Genomic DNA, 19,919 nt, shown 5'->3' on the forward strand with positions numbered 1-19,919 from the left:
TAGTGTTTGTGCAAGTCCACGATTTATAAAATACACGGCTTTGTTAAAGCAACACTATAATGTTAGGAATTCAAAACTGTATTCCTAAAACTGTAATGACGTCTGCCACCCCTGACAGAAAATAATGTGTTAAAAATCCTGTTTTCAATTACCTGATTCCAGCACCGATGTCCATCGGCACTGGGTTGAGCTCCTCCTCCACGGACGTTGATTCGGGGACCTTATGCGCATGCCTTAGATGTTACCCATAGAAAAGAATTGTCTCAATGCTTTAAAGATGCTAAACGTTCACATAAGGATATCCCTCATCCTTTCATGGTGTCAAACCCTATGGAACTGAAGGATGCACCTGTAGTTGCTGTGTGGTAGCCATTAGAAGCAGCCTTAACCCTGCAAGACTGCAATGTTTGCAGCTGCATGGTTAAGGGGACAGGGACCGTGCACCCAGACCACTTCAATGCAGTGAAGTGTTCTGGGTGCCTCTAGTGTCTCTTTAAAACTTTTTTAAAGGATATTTGTATTATGTAACAAAAGAGCCTCGCAAAAATCAATGGCTAAAATTGTTAAAGCAAACGCTCTGTTCTATATGTAAATAGAAGGGTGCGTATACGCTTTCTCTTAATTCTGATTGCTTGTGTCACCAAGGTCAATTCAGGAGAGCGTGCTCAGCTACCGCAAATGTAAAGTTCATCCCCAGAGGGCTGTGTGGCCAAGATCCATTTATAAAATGACAGATTCAAACTTGCCAAGTCTTAATTACAGCACTGCCACTATGCATAAAAGAATTGCATGTTAAAAAGGGAAACTGGAACAAAGGTCTAGTTTTCAGACCATGGTTCTGATATTTAGTTACACAAGTGTTGTATGACTTTCATCTAAGAGTGCAGTTTTATGACATTGACCTATAAACAGTGACCTAATTCAATGGGTCATTTGGATTGTTTGTAGAAAACATTGGAAGACTGGGTTCACCTTTAATTTAGAGCAGCATATGTAATTCATTTTTTTATTAAGTTACTGCTTGCTAAATAGTGATGTCGCGAACATAAAATTTTCGGTTCGCGAACCGCGAAGGCGAATTTCCGCAAATGTTCACGAACCACCATAGACTTCAATAGGCAGGCAAATTTTAAAACCAACAGGGACTCTTTCTGGCCACAATAGTGATTGAGGGGGGGGGGGAGACCTACTCTCCTCCCCCCCCCCAGGCCCCCACCCTTCTGCGGCGGGTGGAGGCCATAAAGATAATGAGGGGGGGACCTACTGTCCTCCCCCTCTCTGACCCCTAAAAAAAACAATAAGGGGGGGCGGGTGGGGGCCCTAAACACAAATGGGGGGGACCCTAGTCACCCCCTCTCCCCCCCCCCAAAAAAAATTATCCCCCTACCTACCCCCCCTCACCCTAAAAATAATGAGGGGGGGACCTTTAACTAAGAACCTATAAAAATTTTTAGAAAAAAACAACTTACCATTCAATGTTTTCTTTCTTCTAAAATCTTCGTTTTTCAGCCCCAAAAAAGGCCAAATAAAAAAACATAATAACCGACGCAATAAAAAAAAAAAAAAAAGAGCGCAAAAAAAAATAGTCCATCTTTACCCATGGAGGGCTCCGCGCAGACTGAGCTCTGCAGGGCGGGGGAAGGCTTATAAAGCCTTGCCACGCCCTGCAATTAGGCTAAGAACACTCTGATTGGCTGGTTTAATCCAATCAGAATGCTCTTTGTCATTTTACACAGCATGGGAAAATTCCAAAGAACTTTCCCACGCTGTGTAAAATGACACAGAGTGGGGACCAGGGGGAGGAAATTAGGTCCCCCCCTTATTAGTATTTAGGGCCCCCACCCACCACTCAGGGGTGGGGGCCGGGGGGGAGGACAGTAGGTCCCCCCCTCATTATTTTTATGGCCCCCACCCACCGCGCAGGGGCGGGGGTGGGGGGAGGACAGTAGGTCCCCCCCATTGTGATTTATGGCCCCCACCCACCGCGCAGGGGTGGGGGCCAGGGGGGAGGATGGTAGGGCCCCCACCCACCGTTCTCATGTGGGGGCTGAGGGGGGGACAGTAGGTCCCCCCCTTTTTGTTTTTTTTAGGGCCCCCACCCACCGCTCAGGGGTGGGGGCCGGGGGGGGGGACAGTAGGTCACCCCCCTCATTATTTTTATTCCTCTATATAACAATGTTTGGTATTTAGTGAATATACCCCTGTATAACAATGTTTTGCATTTAGTGAATATAGGGGAATATTCACTAAATGCCATTGTTATATAGGGGAATATTCACTAAATGCCAAACATTGTTATATAGGGGAATATTCACTAAATGCAAAACATTGTTATATAGCGGAATATTCACTAAATGCCAAACATTGTTATATAGGGGAATATTCACTAAATGCAAAACATTATTATATAGCGGAATATTCACTAAATGCCAAACATTGTTATATAGGGGAATATTCACTAAATGCAAAACATTATTATATAGCGGAATATTCACTAAATGCCAAACATTGTTATATAGGGGAATATTCACTAAATGCAAAACATTGTTATATAGCGGAATATTCACTAAATGCCAAACATTGTTATATAGGAGAATATTCACTAAATGCCAAACATTGTTATATTCCCCTATATAACAATGTTTGGCAGTTAGTGAATATTCCCCTATATAACAATGTTTGGCAGTTAGTGAATATTCCCCTATATAACAATGTTTGGCAGTTAGTGAATATTCCCCTATATAACAATGTTTTGCATTTAGTGAATATTCCCCTGTATAACAATGTTTGGCATTTAGTGAATATAGGAAAATATTCACTAAATGCAAAACATTGCAAATTGGGAACAATCTAAATATAATTGCAACAAGTGTGTCTAAGGTTTTGTTTCTTTGTTTCTTTTTTGTTTTTGTTTTTTAATTCACATTTTTTTTTTTATTGAAACAGAAATGAGTGGTACAGTACGTATTTCAAGTATACAACCTATCAGTACATCTCACGAGCAATGAAAACATGTATGTATACCGTTTTAGGTAGTAAACTGTCGCTTTAATGGCCTCGGAGGCAGGGCTAAGTTAACATTAAAGTGCCATCTTAGAAGGAGGTGAACAATGTTCTATTAAGCATTAGACAGGTATGTCTGCCAATCCCGCATTATACACCACAAGAAAAACAGGGAACCACCCAGGAGGCCCCCATGCTAGGCTTATAGACTACAAGGATCCATAGAGGCAGATTGCAGATTAAGTTGATACCTTTTGTAACATACCGCTCCTGAGGTTCGAACAGCTTGCATGAGACAGACTTTATTGAATTTTCGCTTGAAACTTGGTCAGTACATCCTGAGGTACCTCAGCTGGATTACATTGAGAGAAGTAGAAAATAATGATTGGATGTGTTTTAGGAAAGCTTTTATGTCTGGTTTTGTCGCAGGGGTAGATTCCTTATCCAAGCAGAGATGGTTGAAGCCACCACAAGCCAGTATGTCGTAGAGAGAATCCTCCTGGATTCAGGAGGTGATGTAGATACCGTTTTCTGGCGTAAAATTATATCCTGTATAAAATAAACACAGGACACAACATAGTGTACTCTATATAAGTAGGAAATGTAAATGTGTTAAAACTTAGAACACTCACAATTTAATAGAAATTGAATAGAAGTTGGCTCTGTACTTATAAGGCATCATGTCCTCACAGAGGCACAGGATATATTCTCCAGTAAAAGATACTCCAGTAATTCAGTACTGTTGAAATCAGGAACTCAGAAGTTCAAGGTGAGTATAGTGGTATTTATTAATACATATAGTATAAAACAAATAAAATAGTAGCACAACACGTTTCAACCAGAAATGGGTCTTCCTCAAGTGAAGGTTTAATTTCAAATGCTCATAAAAAGCTTTATATATCCTAAGAAAACAAATTATTATTTCCACATGTGTACAATAATGTAAAAAAACCTCCCACCATCAATATGGTCCGAATCGGATACAATCCGCCATCCCCATCTTTTTCAAGTGCTTGCTTTCTTATATCCCCCTGTGCAAGGAAAATGGGGTTGGTATATAGATAGACCATAGCAATATTGTATAATCCGCAGTACAGCACAGAGCTTCGGATGCATGTTAGCTGCCAAGTGCAATTTAATAAGTGTATGTACAGAGGTATAGTTTGTGCCATAAACTTTTATTGTTAGAATAAAATGGTTGCATTCAAGTGTACAGATGACAATAAAGCCCACTTTAGTGTAAAAAATAAATAAAATAAATCACAATCCGACATCTATTTGCATAATATTCAAGGAAAAAGCAAAATAAGACTAAGGTCTTATTTAACTTTTTGTAACACCACCAGTCCCCTTTCTTCTTCAGGCCCAGGCTAGATAAATACACCCAGTGCACAGTCCATGTCCTTTGATCTTCCAGATGTTGTCTTATATTGTTTTTTCACCCTACACAATCCCTGTGATCTCTTTGACCTGCACTGGCTCAGATGTACTCAATGTACCTTCTAGGACATGTGAAAAGTATAAAATAGACTCCATGATCACATGCATTATGTGGCTAAGATTAGCAAATTGCACCTGGTTTAAAATTCCCTGCTTTTAGGTTGTAAATGAGAAATCCTGAACTCTCTTACGTAAGCAAGATTGAAAATTAGATTATCATGAACCGTGGTTAGCCTGGGATAAAACCCCACGGGGGGCAGTAACTGCACACGAAGGATCGCAGATGGGAAGTTTAGAATTAATTCTTCCGATGTGCACATTATGCTCCATTAGTACATAGCTGTGTTCTACTACCGCTTCAAAAATTGTACGGATATTGTCAGCATTCTTAATAGATGCAGTACAACTAATGCAATATTAAGTCCTAAGGCACGGTTTGTTTTTTTAATGGAATACTAAAATAATTTAGATTTGCCATTTATCTTTTAACTGTGATTACACAAATACACCACTATTATACTGCACTCCTAAAACAAAAAAAAGTAAGTGAATTTTATTGCACATAGGTGAGAATGTAATGGTCACTATAACTTACGTGGAATAAAATTCAGTTTGTTTTTTTCAAAGTCCTTTGAGTGAAACAAATGTTTGGCCTTGTGTACACACAGCAACAATTTATACCTAGGCATTATTTGAGGTAGAGCCCTTTAGTGTGTGTGTGTGTGTGAGAGTATATATAAACAAGAGCAACATTCATCACAACTAATAACAAGTGCTCTGGAGTCAGAGAGTCAAACTTCCAAATAAAAATACTTTGTACGTACACAAAGTATAAACTATATATGAAGCACAAACCAAAAAGGTTAGGGTGGGGGAAAACTTGTGATTGAAAACCCCTTCCATCTGAAGTCTGTGGATAGTCAATACAATGTTGAACAAAAATCTGCACACCAGTCAAGCCATAAGACTTGCTTTTCCCACAGAATCACAAATTTGCAGTGATGTTACTAACGCAAAGGATTCTGGGCAGGCATATGCAAATTAGTTTCACAAAGAATAACAGGTTTGCCTCATTCCATTTTAAACATGGATTCCTTTGAGTCTGTGTTTGCTGTATAAAACAGCTTTGAAACACAACGTAGGAAAAGAAGCAAAGCCAGTGAACCCACTTCCCAAGCACTACCAAGCAGTAAATCAATAGCAAACCAGTAACCAACTTAATGCTGATGATTTGCATTAACAATGAATCAGCTGTCAATGAGTGGTTCGCTGGCTTTGCATCTTTTCCTAAGACAGACACAGACAGATATGTATGTATGCATGTATTTTTTTTGTACCTTGCTTTAGATACCTATATTTTATTACTTTACACTGTTGTTTGATTAGGGTGCTTACATAATATTTTTATTTTGAAGTGTGACTGTCTGACTCCAGATAACTTGTTATCATTGGTTGTGATGAATGTTGCTCTTGTTAAACACTTTATTTTATGACTTCCTCCCATGTTTGTAGCTCGGAGACCAGGATTGAGTTATCTCAGTTCTGTTATCTTACAGCAATAACTGAGGACCTACATTCACCAAAGACCAGGGTTAATGGGGTCTCCAAAGTAGTCTGAGTGCCCATTCCTAACAGTAAAGCAATTGTATTTACAGACAGTAGTGCAGTCCAATTGCCCAATGCAAGATTGCATGATAGTACCTTGTAAACTAAACAAGGATTATCAAGCTGGTACAATAAACTGCTTTAGTTGTCAGAACATTGATAGATCACTGGCACTGAGTTGTACCTCCAATATATATATATATATATATATATATATATTGGGAAGAGAGCAAGGTTCTGGACAAGATAGGGGAATAATGCCCAAAAAGGGTTTGTCAAATGGGTAATTTTAATTTCACGTATCTTAAACTCAAATATTATATACAATTATTATACACAGTTGTTTGGCAAATAATCAGCCATTTAGCTAAAGTATTCTACTTTATAGTGTATCATGTGTTATATGGTATGTTTTCCATGTTCCAAAAATGTGGGGTTTGTACCCTTCCAGGTTCAGTAGGCTACAATGTGTTCTATAAATACACTTCATGCTGTAGTCAGGCATGTTATAATTGTTGCTAATGAGGTATAAGAATCTGTTAATTAGGCAATTAAAATGTAAAGTTAATTAAAGCGTTACTAGTTTTTTACGGTATAGTGTCCTGCAGACCACTCCTGCACTCCAACAAGCAGTGACATGCCACTAGCCCACCGGGTTTCTCACTGCTGACAATGTGTTGATCCTTCTGGCCAGGGAATGCCGCAAGTCTCTTCTTCTCAAACCGCTGGTGAACTCCGCTCATTAAATAAAAGTTGAATATAAGTGAAAGACTTTTTTTTTTTTTCCCCTTAATTTTGTTGTTGCATTGGGTGCATTGTTTATATATTTACATGGACACCATTTACAGACATGTCTTTCTATCGTGAAAAAAAGTGCATGCTTTGAAATTCTGCAGTAATTAGAGTTCTTTATACCAGGGTACATTATTCATAATCACAGTAAAAAAAAAAAAGAGAATTATTTTTTATATATAAGATAGTCATATAGGCCTAGAAACATATAATTTTTTTATATAGCACCAACAAATTCCATAGCGCTGTACAATGGGTGAACTAACAAAAACGTAATTGTAACCAGATTAGTTGGACGCACAGGAACATAGGGGTTGAGGTCCCTACTCAATGAGCTTACATCCTAGGAGGAGTGGGAGTAATGTATACAACATTGTGTCATTCACTTTCACACCATCCCCATTTGACATCTTAAACCCACACACCCTATGCTCCGCAGAGAATATTGGTTACAACAAGATAAAAATCTAACTGAATAGGTAATGTTCACTGAAACCACTAATATCTTCCGAGATAATGTTTGGCTTCAGCATACTTTTACTTATTAAAATATTGACGGCGGAAGTCATGATACATCGAGAGATAAGTCAGCCATAAGTATTTCCTAATAAGATGGGAAGCAATGACTCATTTTGTAATTTCATCATTAACCACTAACTTTCCCACTTGAATCAACCCAGCAGTTTCATTAATGCAGTAATTTATCTTCAGTTTACCACAGCCTGGGGAAGCAAAATTTGACCTTTCCTTGACTTCATTATTATTATTTTTTTAAAAAATATTAGTAGTGTAACTATTTACATACTTAATCTCAAGCAACCTTTATTTTGCTAAAGTCCTGTTTCCACTGTTAACCCCAATCCTGGACTTTTACCAGTCTTTCTTTATCAGTATGTTCTACCGAATTTATCCTCCTTAACAAATAAGACATCATTATTATAATCAGACAAGTTATATCAAAAGTAATGAGGCATTAAACTTGGCACTCCATGCACACACCATTTTGTATTAGACTTACTATCACTCTCTGTCCCCTGCACTGCGCTCTCGCTTGCCTTTCTCCTTCTTTTACTTTTTAATGTATCATCTCTCCATCTTTAACCCCTTAAGGACCAAACTTCTGGAATAAAAGGGAATCATGACATGTCACACATGTCATGTGTCCTTAAGGGGTTAAGCATCCTTTCCTCACTACTGTTGCTTTCCTTTACCTTTGACTCTCCTTTCATCAGTCCTTCTGACTCTCTATTGTACCTTTGATCCTCCTTTCTACAGCCTTGTTTATCTCTTTCTAATACAATTGAGAGCCTCCTTTACTCCATCCTGCCACTCTCATACTTTAAATCCATCTTTACTGTTATTCTCTCTATCTCATACCTCCTGAGCTTCCTGAGTCATGACACTTTCTCTCATTTCTTTAACCACTATTCTTGGGTCATGTCACTCTCTATTGTACCTTCTAACCACCTTTCCTGAGTCATGACACTTTCCCTCATTTCTTTAACCACCATTCTTGGGTCATGTCACTCTCTCTGGTACCTTCTGACCACCTTTCCTGAGTAATGTCACTTTCTCTCATTTCTTTAACCACCATTCTTGGGTCATGTCACTCTCCCTGGTACCTTCTTTTTTTTTTTTTTAAATTCTTTATTTTTGTTCCAGCATCCGCAGCGGCATCAAAAAATACAGTATATGACCCACGCAGGGGTCTTTCATGTACATGTAATACAGTGTTTTAACAAGATGTATATCGTGTCATTATACATGAGTGTAAAGGGTTATGCCGCTCGGCGCTGGTTTTCCAGAATCCGGGCGTTGGAAGCCCAAGTATCAAAATGAAACAAGGAAAAAATAAAACTAAGTGTCTATTAACATGGTTAATAAAGTTCAGTACTACATTTCGTAACATGTTTACCAGTTATTTATATTTGGGTCTGGCAATCTGTTGGTGGGCGTGGAGTTTCTGTGTTTGCTAGGTAGTGCTTTGTATACTAACACAGTTACTTTTCGCCTTTTGCGTCGTAGTGCATTATTCTACCTAGTGGAGGTAGTCTTACTTGTCTGGTATGTCAAGCCCTCTGAGGTACTGATCAGTCATTCTGGAAGGGGGTAGGATAGGGTAGGTTGGGAGTTACGGGTGAGAGGGGGGGGGGGGGGGGAGGAAATGGGAGGTGGAGGTACTGTGCCCGTTGGGGCGCCCGGTAGGCGGAAGCACGCCGGGCCGCAACCCGCGGCTCTCGGTTGTTTTGGAATTATTCATTGGCGTAGATTTCCCATGGTTGCCAGATTTTTTGGAATGATTTTTCTGTATGTCTGACTTGAGCAGTCAGTTTATCCATCAGATAAGTGTCTTTAATTTTGACTATTACGTCGGTGTCAGTAGGGACCGTGGGCTGTAGCCATTTTTGTGCCAGTGCCCTTCTAGCCGCCAGCGTAAGTTTATTTAGTAGTCGTTGTTCTTTTTTAGAAAGGCAGTCATAGGGTCTGGATAGGAGGATCGCCCAGGGATCTAGATCTATGTGTCGTGCTAGGACCTCTTGAAGTAGTGTTTGGGTACTTTTCCAGAATTTAGTCACCTCTGGGCATTCCCACCACATGTGGATGAAGGTGCCTTTGCCCCCGCATCCTTTCCAACATGTGTCTGTCGTTGTTTTTCCCATTCTATAGAGTTGAGCAGGTGTGGTGTACCACCTCATGAGCATCTTATATGCTTGCTCCTGTTGAAGCACACAGATGGACGTCTTTGCTGTTGCCTCCCATATGTCTACCCAGTCCTCTCCTTCTATTGTTCCCCCTAAATCAGTTTCCCACTGGTGTATGTAATTTGGGTCTGCGGTTCCTCTGTCTGGGGCACTGAGCTGGGCATAAATTGTGGTGATCATCCCTTTTTGGATTGTTTCGGCGTCGCATAGTCGTTCGTAAAATGTCATAGGGGTCTGGGCTGCTTTCTTTATGTTTGGGAGTCTGGCAAAGTCACGTAACTGCATGTGGCGGAAGACGTCCTTGGTCGTTAGGGGTGCTGTAGTTTGCAGGGTTTCAAAGGATTTGAAGGAATCCCCTATGTACATATGTTTATATCTTTGCATTCCTGTGCTTTCTAACCCCCTGAAGTCTCGTGCGCTCAGCCCGGGCCCAAACGCTTTGTTCCGTAAGTACGGAGTCAGCGGTGAGGGTGTGTGTGTCAGGGCGAATTTGGTGGCAGTTAAGTCCCAGATCCTTACGGAGTTGAGGATCGCTGGGCAAGATGTTTGCAGTGAAGGTCGGTCCTGTTTTGGTACCCATATCCAAAATTGAGGGAGGTCAGTGTGCATTAGTTTAGTCTCGAGGTCGACCCATCTATGTGTGCCCTCCGGTGTATGCCATGCTACTATCTGGGCCAGTTGGGCTGCGAGGTAGTAGTGATAGAGGTTCGGGAGTCCCAGTCCACCTTTCGTTTTAGGTCGATATAGAGTCTGTCGAGCTATCCTGTGTCTTTTTTGTGCCCATATGAAATTGTCTATGTGTGTTTGTAGTACTTGTAGATTTTGTTTGGTGACTTTAGTTGGAAGGGCTTGAAATAGGAACAAAATACGTGGGAGCAGCGTCATTTTGACTGCATGCATCCTACCAATCCACGATATGGGCTTTTCGTGCCATTTTTCTAGGTCCCTACAGAGCGCCTGGATGGTGGGCGTGTAATTGGCGCTGAATAGCCTCTCAGGGTCTGCCGTGAGTTTTACACCAAGGTATTTGAAGTCTGATCGTGTGAGTTTGAAGGGGTAGGTGTTTTTTATGTTGTCCGTCCCTGCCTTGTCCATTTCTATAGGCATGGCTACCGTTTTATCTAGATTAATTTTGTAGCCCGAGACGCTTCCATACTCTTCCAGTATCGTCACCAGTCGAGGCAGGGATTGAGCGGGTTCGGTTAGTGTGACCAGGACGTCATCCGCATATGCAGACACTTTGAACTCCTCCCCTCCCACCTGTATGCCCGAGATGTTCTCATCCTCTCTTATCCTCTGCAGGAGAGGTTCCAGCGAGAGGACAAAGAGTAGGGGGGAGAGGGGGCAGCCCTGTCTCGTGCCGTTGGTTGTCGTGAACGGGGTCGGGGTCGCTCCCGGTACCTTGGTTTGCGCCCTCGGTTGGGCATAAAGGGCTTTAATGCCCTTTATGAAGGTTTCTGGCATCCGTAATTGTTCGAGAAGCGCAAATAGGTAGTGCCATTGCACTCTATCGAACGCCTTCTCCGCGTCCAGGGAAAGGATCAGAGAAGGCGTTCGAGATCTCGTCGCCCACCATATGATGTCTGCCCCCCTCCTGGTGTTTTCATACAATTGTCTTGTTGGCACAAAACCAACCTGGTCCGGGTGGACTAGCGTGCCTAGGAGTTGGTTAAGTCTTGTGGCCAAGATCTTCGCGAAGATCTTAACGTCAAAGTTAATCAGGGAAATGGGCCTGTAGTTGGAGGGTTCGATTGGGTCTCTCCCTGGTTTAGGTATAAGCGCTATGTCAGCCGTGAGCATGTCTGGATTGGGGCACCCACCCTCCATCCATTCTGCATACATTTTCACTAGGTTGGGCGTCAATGCGTCCCTAAAGATCTTATAGTAGGAGCCATCAAAGCCATCTGGTCCTGGGGCCTTGTTGCCCTTAAGGTCTGTGATCGCCTTATCAATTTCCTCCTCATCTATTGGGGTCCCTAAGGTGTGTAGAGCTTCCGGGGCTAGTCTCGGTATGTTAGTCTTAACTACGTAGTCTGCTACTTCTTTTATATGGTCCGCGTTGTCGCTGTTGAGTGTTGGTGAGTGGTTGTAGATGTTTGCAAAGAAATCTGTGAATATCTGATTAATCTCCTCTGGGTGTTGGGTTATTCGACCCTGTTTATTTTTAATGGCCGAAATGGTATGGTAGGTGGGCTTGGGGTTCAGCGCCCTAGCTAGCAAGGTGTCCATCTTATTAGAGCGTTCGTAGTAGAAGCGTTTTTTGCGAACTAAGTCTTTCCCCAGATCCTCTACTGCTATTGACCTGATTTTATGTCGAAGCTCCCTGAGGTCATGTAGTCCCTGAGGTGTGGGGTCTTGTTTATGTTTGGCCTCTGCCCCCCTCAGCGCCTTTTGGAGCCCGAAGAGGGTTTCAGCTCTCTGTTTCTTTCTGCGGGTAGCTATTTTTATTAGGGTGCCTCTCAGTACCGCCTTATGTGCGGCCCATATCGTGGATTGGGTCAGCTCAGGGTGATCGTTCTCTCTAAAGTAAGTCAGAATTTCCTCCCTAAGGTGCGTCTCTGTCTCTGGGTCTTTTAAGAGTGTGCTGTTAAGTCGCCATTTCCATGGCGGTTTGGGTCCCGGGATCCTGAGGGTGAGTTCTACGTCGGCATGATCCGACCAAGTGATGAGGTTAATATGTGCAGTTTGCACCCACGGGATCCCGGTTTGGTTCACCAGGAACATGTCAATGCGAGAGTATGTGGAGTGTGCGGCCGAGAAGAACGTGTAATCTTTCACTCCTGGGTTCCGCAGCCTCCAGGGGTCAAATAGTGTTGCCTGCTGTATGAATTGTGTTAGGAGTTTGTCCTGTCCCCTCGTGCTTTGCGCCCTCTGTCCCCCAGTAGGGGTGCTGCGGTCCACTGTTGGGCAGTAAGTGGCGTTCATGTCGCCCCCTAGGATTACGATGCCGTATGACAGGGCCTGGGTTAAAGCCTGTATTTGGTCCCAGAAACCTGGGTCCGGCTGATTGGGTGCATAAATGTTGATGAGGTGGTATGTGGTAGCATGGATCGTCCCTGAGACGATTAGATATCTTCCCGACGTGTCCGCTTTTGTCGATTGTACTATGAAGGGGCAATTTTTGTGTAGGAGGATTTCTACACCATTCTTTTTTACTAGGGCCCTGGAGGAATACACCCTGGTGTATATATGGTCTTTCAACTGGATCCGGGCTGAGCGCAGGAGGTGGGATTCTTGTACGAAAGCTATGTCCGTCTTTTGTCTTTTCAGTTCCCTCATTAGCAAGCGTCTTTTGGTCGGTGTGTTTAACCCGTTTACATTAAGGGAGGTAAATTTTAACGTCGCCATGTTGTGGAGCCTTTGAGGTTACCTTGAGTCGCTAGTGCAGCAAGACTATGCCCCGCCGCCGGGCGCCCCTCTCGAGCCCTGCTGTTCCCCGGGAATCACCCGATGGGCCCACCAGACTCGAGCCCGGACGGGGGTCGGGCTGGAAGGGGGATGGGGGGTGGATAGGTGGAAGGATGGGGGGGGGGGGGGGGAGTAGGGGAAGGTAGTTTGAGGAGGGGGGGGGGGGAGGTAGTCGGAGAAAACTCCGGGAAAGTGCCCCGGTCTTATCAACTAGTGCCGGGTGTCTCGGGGGGTGACTACCCGCCCCGCGGTACCAAGTGTTAGCGCGGAGGGGGCAATCAATCGCCGAGCACCCCGGTGTCGGTCCTTATAGTACTGTTATTTGTCACCCGTTCCCTGGTCATACCTGTGTACGAAAGTCGGGTCGTCTATGTGTCCCGTCACGTGTAGCATGTATAAACAACAATATATACAACAAATATTAACTTAAGAAGTTTTAACGTAATCAGGTTTAGAGCGAGAGCGAGAAAAATAAGGAAAATACATAATTTAGGGCATCCACCCCTTATCAATCCTATGGGGCTGCCTAATCTTCCTGTCTCTGTTCGCCCCCACTGAGTGTTTTACATAAAGGTATAGTATATGTGGGATTCCCCCCTGTGACTACCCAAGCTACCCCCTAACCCAAGTGTACTGGTGTGACTCGAAATAATGAGGGGATGATTCTTCCACATTGTGGTGTGTTGATTACTCTCCGGCCCTGCCGGTTCCTATGTCCCCTTAAGTTGGGTGGCCCTATCCACTAAGTCTTGATGGTATACCGCTTCCAATATGGGTGGGGTGGGGATGAGGGGGTGTGTGGTTGGCAATCTTTTCCTGGGTCTACTGCCCCTACCGCTTGAGCTGCTCCCTCCCCGTTAATAAGGAAGTAAACATAAATATGCATAAATACACAACACAGGGTGAAACTTGCGTGTCTAGTTGTATATGAGGTGGATATAATAGTCCGTAATTCACTCCGACAGGGGCCATATTCATCAGGGAGGGTATGGTCGGGTGGTGCTCTCAGTCCGTCTGTCGAAACTGCCGGTATAGGCTCGTGTTGCTTTACGATCAATACATCACCCTTGATTGCCTGAGTTCATGGAAGGCATAGGCAAAGTCTTTTCGCCCTGTGTTATCGACCCATGGCGGTCGGCTTCTTCTTTAGATGGTTCTTTCTTGGGCGGTAGTCGGAGAGAACCGATGAAAGGCGCTCTTAAGAAATTGTCTCTTTCCTTTCTTGTATTTGTTCCCTTACTACTTTCTTCGGCCGAGTTGTCGTTTCTCCAGGTTTCCAAACACGTATTTACAGCAAAAATAGAAATAAGGAAGAAAAAACCGGTGGGGGGCATCTCTGTTGCTGCTCTTATGTCCCTGCTTGTTTAGATAAAGTCAATATAAACCAGCAATGGTGGAGCATGTGAAAATCCGGCTCCGGCCTGTGTGATAAATTTGCTGTGCAGGTCGTGGTGGGGCTGCTTGGGTAGCAGTTGGTCTTCAGGGAGTCTCTGGTGATTTACTCTGTATGAAGCAACTTTACTTGTGGTGCTGAGTTGGGGAGCCACATGGGGGGGTTTCGGTCGTTTGAATATGCAATGGAGGCGATGTGGTGTAAGGGGGTCTGTTAGTATCCGTTAGTATGCGTTAAGGTGCGATGCCGTCTAGTGCTTCGCCTTCCCTGGGTAACAGTCCTAGCGCCTGGATACCCCTCTGGGGGAGATGAAAGTCTGCCGGGATCTCAATTCCTAGGTCCCTCAAGAAGGCTCTGGGGTCCGCCGAGGGCAGGAGCACGGTAGGGCGAGGCCCGTTAAACACAAGCATTTTGAAGGGGTGTCCCCAGGCGAAATTCAGCCCCTTGGCTCTGACTAGGTCAGCTATAGGTTTCCACTCTCTGCGCCTGGCAAGCGTTGCTGGTGCTATATCTTGGTATAAGTGGAGTGTGTTGCCGTCTAGGGTATACGTATGACGTCTGGTGCTTTTGATGATGGCCTCTTTGGTGGAAAAGAAGTGCCACCTCATAATCACGTCCCTGGGTGGGCCATTGGGGGGTCCTCTGGCCCTAAGTGCCCGGTGCGCCCTGTCTATCACCCACATGTGGTCAGGGATAGCTGGCAGCTGTGTTTTAAACATGTCTATAAGTACCTTCTGGATGTCTGTATCTTTAATACTTTCAGACAGGCCTTTTATCCTCAGGTTGTTCCTTCTCGATCTGTTGGAAGCATCTTCAACTTCTGCCTCTAATTCAGCTACTCTGGACAGGAGGGCGTTGGTGGTAGTGGCAGTCTCGTTATGGGCCGTTATTACCTGGTCCATCCGCCATTCCAGGGCTTCAGTACGTTGCCCCACAGTCTGTATTTCGGCCTTGACTTCTCTTGCCGATCTTTCGATCTCCCCGGCTAAAAAGTTTTTCACTTCTGCCAGTGACCGCATTATATCTGATATTGTGGCTTGCTGTGTCGGGGCATTCAGGTCCCTGGTGCTCGGTGAGCTTGGGGAGTCCGCGCTCGCGTGGCCGCCGCCATCTTTGTGCGCTTGCGGCCTAGGCGTTGTGAGGAGGTCGGCTACGGATGGAGTACCGTCTCTCCGTTTGTTTCCCGATTTTTTGTATTGGGCCATCTCCTTAACCTTCTGCGTTGTTCTGCTGTCAGTTTCAGGTGTTGGTGAGCGGGTGTTTCGCGTCTGGCGTGGTTTTTGGACCGGTCGGGGTGCAGAGCTCTCTGCCTAAGCGGCCATCACTTTCGGCGGTCAAGCCACGCCCCTCCCTGGTACCTTCTTGACCACCTTTCATGAGTAATGTCACTTTCCCTCATTTCTTTAGCCACCATTCTTGGGTCATGTCACTCTCCCTGGTACCTTCTGACCACCTTTCCTGAGTAATGTCACTTTCCCTCATTTCTTTAACCACCATTCTTGGGTCATGTCACTCTCCCTGGTACCTTCTGACCAACTTTCCTGAGTAATGTCACTTTCCCTCATTTCTTTAACCACCATTCTTGGGTCATGTCACTCTCTCTGGTACCTTCTGACCACCTTTCCTGAGTAATGTCACTTTCTCTCATTTCTTTAACCACCATTCTTGGGTCATGTCACTCTCCCTGGTACCTTCTGACCACCTTTCCTGAGTAATGCCACTTTCTCTCATTTCTTTAGCCACCATTCTTGGGTCATGTCACTCTCCCTGGTACCTTCTGACCACCTTTCCTGAGTAATGTCACTTTCTCTCATTTCTTTAACCACCATTCTTGGGTCATGTCACTCTCCCTGGTACCTTCTGACCACCTTTCCTGAGTAATGTCACTTTCTCTCATTTCTTTAGCCACCATTCTTGGGTCATGTCACTCTCCCTGGTACCTTCTGACCTCCTTTTCTTAGTCCTGCTACTCTCTCTGATTTTATCATCCTCTGTAGGTGTTGTAGTGCACTGCTTTCTTCCCTGACTTTTATTTGTTATCCTAATTCGTGTCCTCTTCTTCCGTCTATTTTCTTAGCTCAGAGCAGACCATTCTAAGTTGCTCTGTTTTGATTGATTCCAACAAGCCTTTGGAGATTTGTTCACAATGAAAAGAATTGATAATAAAGCTGACAAAACATGAAGCCTAAATTGTGCAGGTCATCACGCTGTTTGATTTAAAAAAACTCTATGTATTTACAGTAGTAAAAGAACTCTAGTTTGACCATATTTACAGAATTTATACTTATATGATAATTATATGATAAATATTGTGTTGTGTAATTTGTCAAGAAACTGACTTGGAGAACACATTACTGTAACCTGTGCCGTCCTCACTCTCGCACAAGTCATATCCTGTTTTTTTGCGGCACATGATACTGATCAGATTGTAAAAGGTAGAGGTGTGCAGTTTCGATTGTGGGTTACTATAAGCATAATCATGCCATATAGTAAGCTGTTTTAAAGACTGGAGTTTTAGGAAAAAAATAGTTTTCTTTGCAATGTGTTTGCAGCAACCACAATTGAAACATTTTCCTCTGCCAACAGAATTATAATAATTAACAGAGAATTCTTGTGAATTGAAAAAATAAATGCAAAATTTAGGTCATAATTGTCTGGTTGCAAATAGGGATAAATGGAGATTTTTTTTTCAATCTGCGGTATAGGGTGTTCGTTGATTGCTGTATATCTTATACTTGCATGCCCCCACTATATCTCACAACTATTTAATATCCATAAATGTCAAATATATGATCTTTTATTTTACAGAAGAGAAATTTAATGCTGGCATTTCAGGCAGCTGAAAGTATAGGAATCAAACCCAGCCTGGTAAGTATTCGTGTTAATATCCACATAACAGAATGTATAATTAGGTAGTGTAATTAACCTACTAGATTGTTTCTCCCTTACTTTGGGGTAAATTAATTCTTGTTTTAATAAATTTTAATCTTTAATTTACTTGTATCAAATGTCAAATTGTGTAAGAAGTAACAAAGGGATTAGAAATGGACATGGTCGAAATAACAAACTAATAAAATGTATTATAGTACAGTAACTCCCTCCCAAATTGAAAAATTAGCAATAATGAGCACTTGTATTTTGTCTTAATTAAGTCAACCTGGCCTGCTTGTGTTGTCAACCACAATCCTAGGGACAATACAATTGTAGAGTAGTTTTGGTCCTTTTAAGAAGAAGCGATCCTGTTAAACATTGATGCCACCTATGTCTGGTAACAAACTTAGAGACACGCCCAACACCAATACAACTTTGGATAGGTTTGACTTCATTAATATGTTGTATTTTTTTCTGCATGCTAAAGTCTGTGTAGTTTTTGCACAAAAAAGATAATGTTTAGCAGCATGCAAAACCTACCTCCTTAGCCACACCTTCTCACTCAAGAAAAACAATTCCTTGTCAAATTTGTGTACACAGCTCAGCCAGTGACAGAACTGAGCAATCTGAACTACAAAGCAACCTGCATTTTTAAGGAGAGGACACTCAGGGAGACAGTAGAAATATCACTACATGTTTGTCTTTTGTTTCTCTGACTGTCAGTAGCCCTGTTGTGAATTAAAATAATCTCACCAAGTGCTGTTATGGGCTGAGCTGTGTACGTACACTAATAAGGAAGTATTTCTGGCATGAGGAGGTGTGGCTAAGGAGGAGGATTTACGTTGCAGCATTCTACAAAACCTTGTTTATTTTTGTGCAAACGCTTTAACAATTTGAGCATGTAAAATGCAGCATGTCAATGAGGCCAAAACCTATTAAATGCATTATAGTTGCAATGATGTCCAGAGCATCCCTTTAAGATAGAATTCTGTCACTCAGAACTACAGAATAGGCCCGTGCTTCATTGTTTCAGTAATCTTTTATGCACCATTATGAGATGACCTGTGAATGGCACCACAAGAGATTTTACAGATACACTTATAGTATTAAATTTTACTCGAGCTTTGCCAAGTTTTAACAGGGCATTTTCATTGACCTTGACCTTGGCCAAAATGACTGAACTGAAAAAAAAAATGTCTCCAGTTAATGGATATGCTACTATACCTGTGCTTCTATGGTAAACCACTGCGGAGAATCACATACACCCATCTCCTGAATGTGCATTAATATCCTAAAGACAATCCGTAATGTGTGTTACTCGCCCAGTAGTTTAAAAAAAATTGTATAATTTAGGTCCTACTCAGATGCTATATATATATATATATATATATATATATATATATATATATATATATATATATATATTATTATTATTATTATTATTATTATTATTATTATTATTATTATTATTATTATTATTATTATTTATTTATAAAATATTTTACCAGGAAAGATACATTGAGAATTCTCTCGTTTTCAAGTAAGTCCTGGGTATATATATAAGATATATTTATATATATATTTAAATGGACATTTATATCTATAGTTAAAATTCTAAAAGTAAAGGTAGAATCAAACCATAACATATATAGCAATGGGTCTCCCTGGTTCCCTTGGATACGTTAAGCTCTATTTTAGTGCTCATAATAAAAAGGCAAAATAATGTATGTTTTACTTAATTCGCATTGTTTTCTGTTACTAGGAGCTGAACGAGTTAATGTTCACAGACCGCCCGGACTGGCAGAGCGTCATGCAATATGTTGCACATATCTACAAGTATTTTGAGACTTAGAAGGACGTCAGATCATGATAACAACTACCAAGAAAGCACAGATTCACTTTAAAGTTCAGGTTTTACACATGTGCAGGAGCTATGCACTAAATACTTGCCAAAGTACATGCAAAGAAAATTTGGTGAACTCCAGTCATTGGAGAAGCCCCCGATTCGCCATGGGACGAGGAATGTCCATCAAATATTACTTGCAGTAACTCATTATTCCTGCTATTAACTATTCGGACTAATAGCTAACAGCATGTGTTATGCAATTCTGGCCTTATTGCCGCTACATCACTGTCCATAATGAACTTGTTTCACATTACAAAATGTCGCATGTGACGTAACACTGGCGATTGCTGCCCTACAAAAGGAGTAAATTATAATTACTCTGCCACACCAAGGACACAAATAAAACATTTTAGTATGTTTTTGAAATTCACCAATTCCAAAACGTTTAATTAGAAGTTTGGAGATATTACTAGTAATACAACATATTATAATTATTTTCTATTTGTCACATTGAAAAAAAAAAAGAAAAAAATATATATTTTATCATTCTTAATTTTTTTTTTTTAGCATCATTCTGACCAGTCATTTTTGACCTTTTAACTCTACCCTACACATTGATGCCAACACTAACAAGTAGTGTGGAAGATTGATTATTGTCTGATATATCAAGGTGCTTAATTGGAGGATCTGAGCCTCCAGTGAAATAATTAAGACATGACACTATAGGAGAGAATTGGAATGACGTTAGCATGTTTACATTGGACTAGTGAATTCATTTTAAAAAAAAATAGACCGGAATGGAGCTGCAAGGTTGCAGATATGATATGAGTGTGTGATGCTTAATCAGCCTGAGACTCAG

General features: G+C 42.1%; 1 protein-coding gene across 4 annotated transcripts in view; it reads left to right on the top strand.

Moving 5' to 3' along the window:
- Positions 1-19,559, top strand: part of SPECC1 (sperm antigen with calponin homology and coiled-coil domains 1) — a 454,997-nt gene extending 435,438 nt beyond the window's left edge. For all 4 annotated transcript variants that reach the window (XM_063450042.1, XM_063450041.1, XM_063450043.1 and 1 more), the window contains 2 exons: positions 17,152-17,211; positions 18,977-19,559. In XM_063450042.1, coding sequence (XP_063306112.1) covers positions 17,152-17,211; positions 18,977-19,066 — 150 coding nt within the window. In that variant the 3' untranslated portion in view covers positions 19,067-19,559. The remainder of the gene's footprint in view (positions 1-17,151; positions 17,212-18,976) is intronic.
- The last annotated feature ends 360 nt before the right edge of the window (positions 19,560-19,919 follow it).

The sequence above is a fragment of the Pelobates fuscus genome, chromosome 1, assembly GCF_036172605.1.
Source record: "Pelobates fuscus isolate aPelFus1 chromosome 1, aPelFus1.pri, whole genome shotgun sequence".
Lineage (NCBI taxonomy): Eukaryota > Metazoa > Chordata > Amphibia > Anura > Pelobatidae > Pelobates > Pelobates fuscus.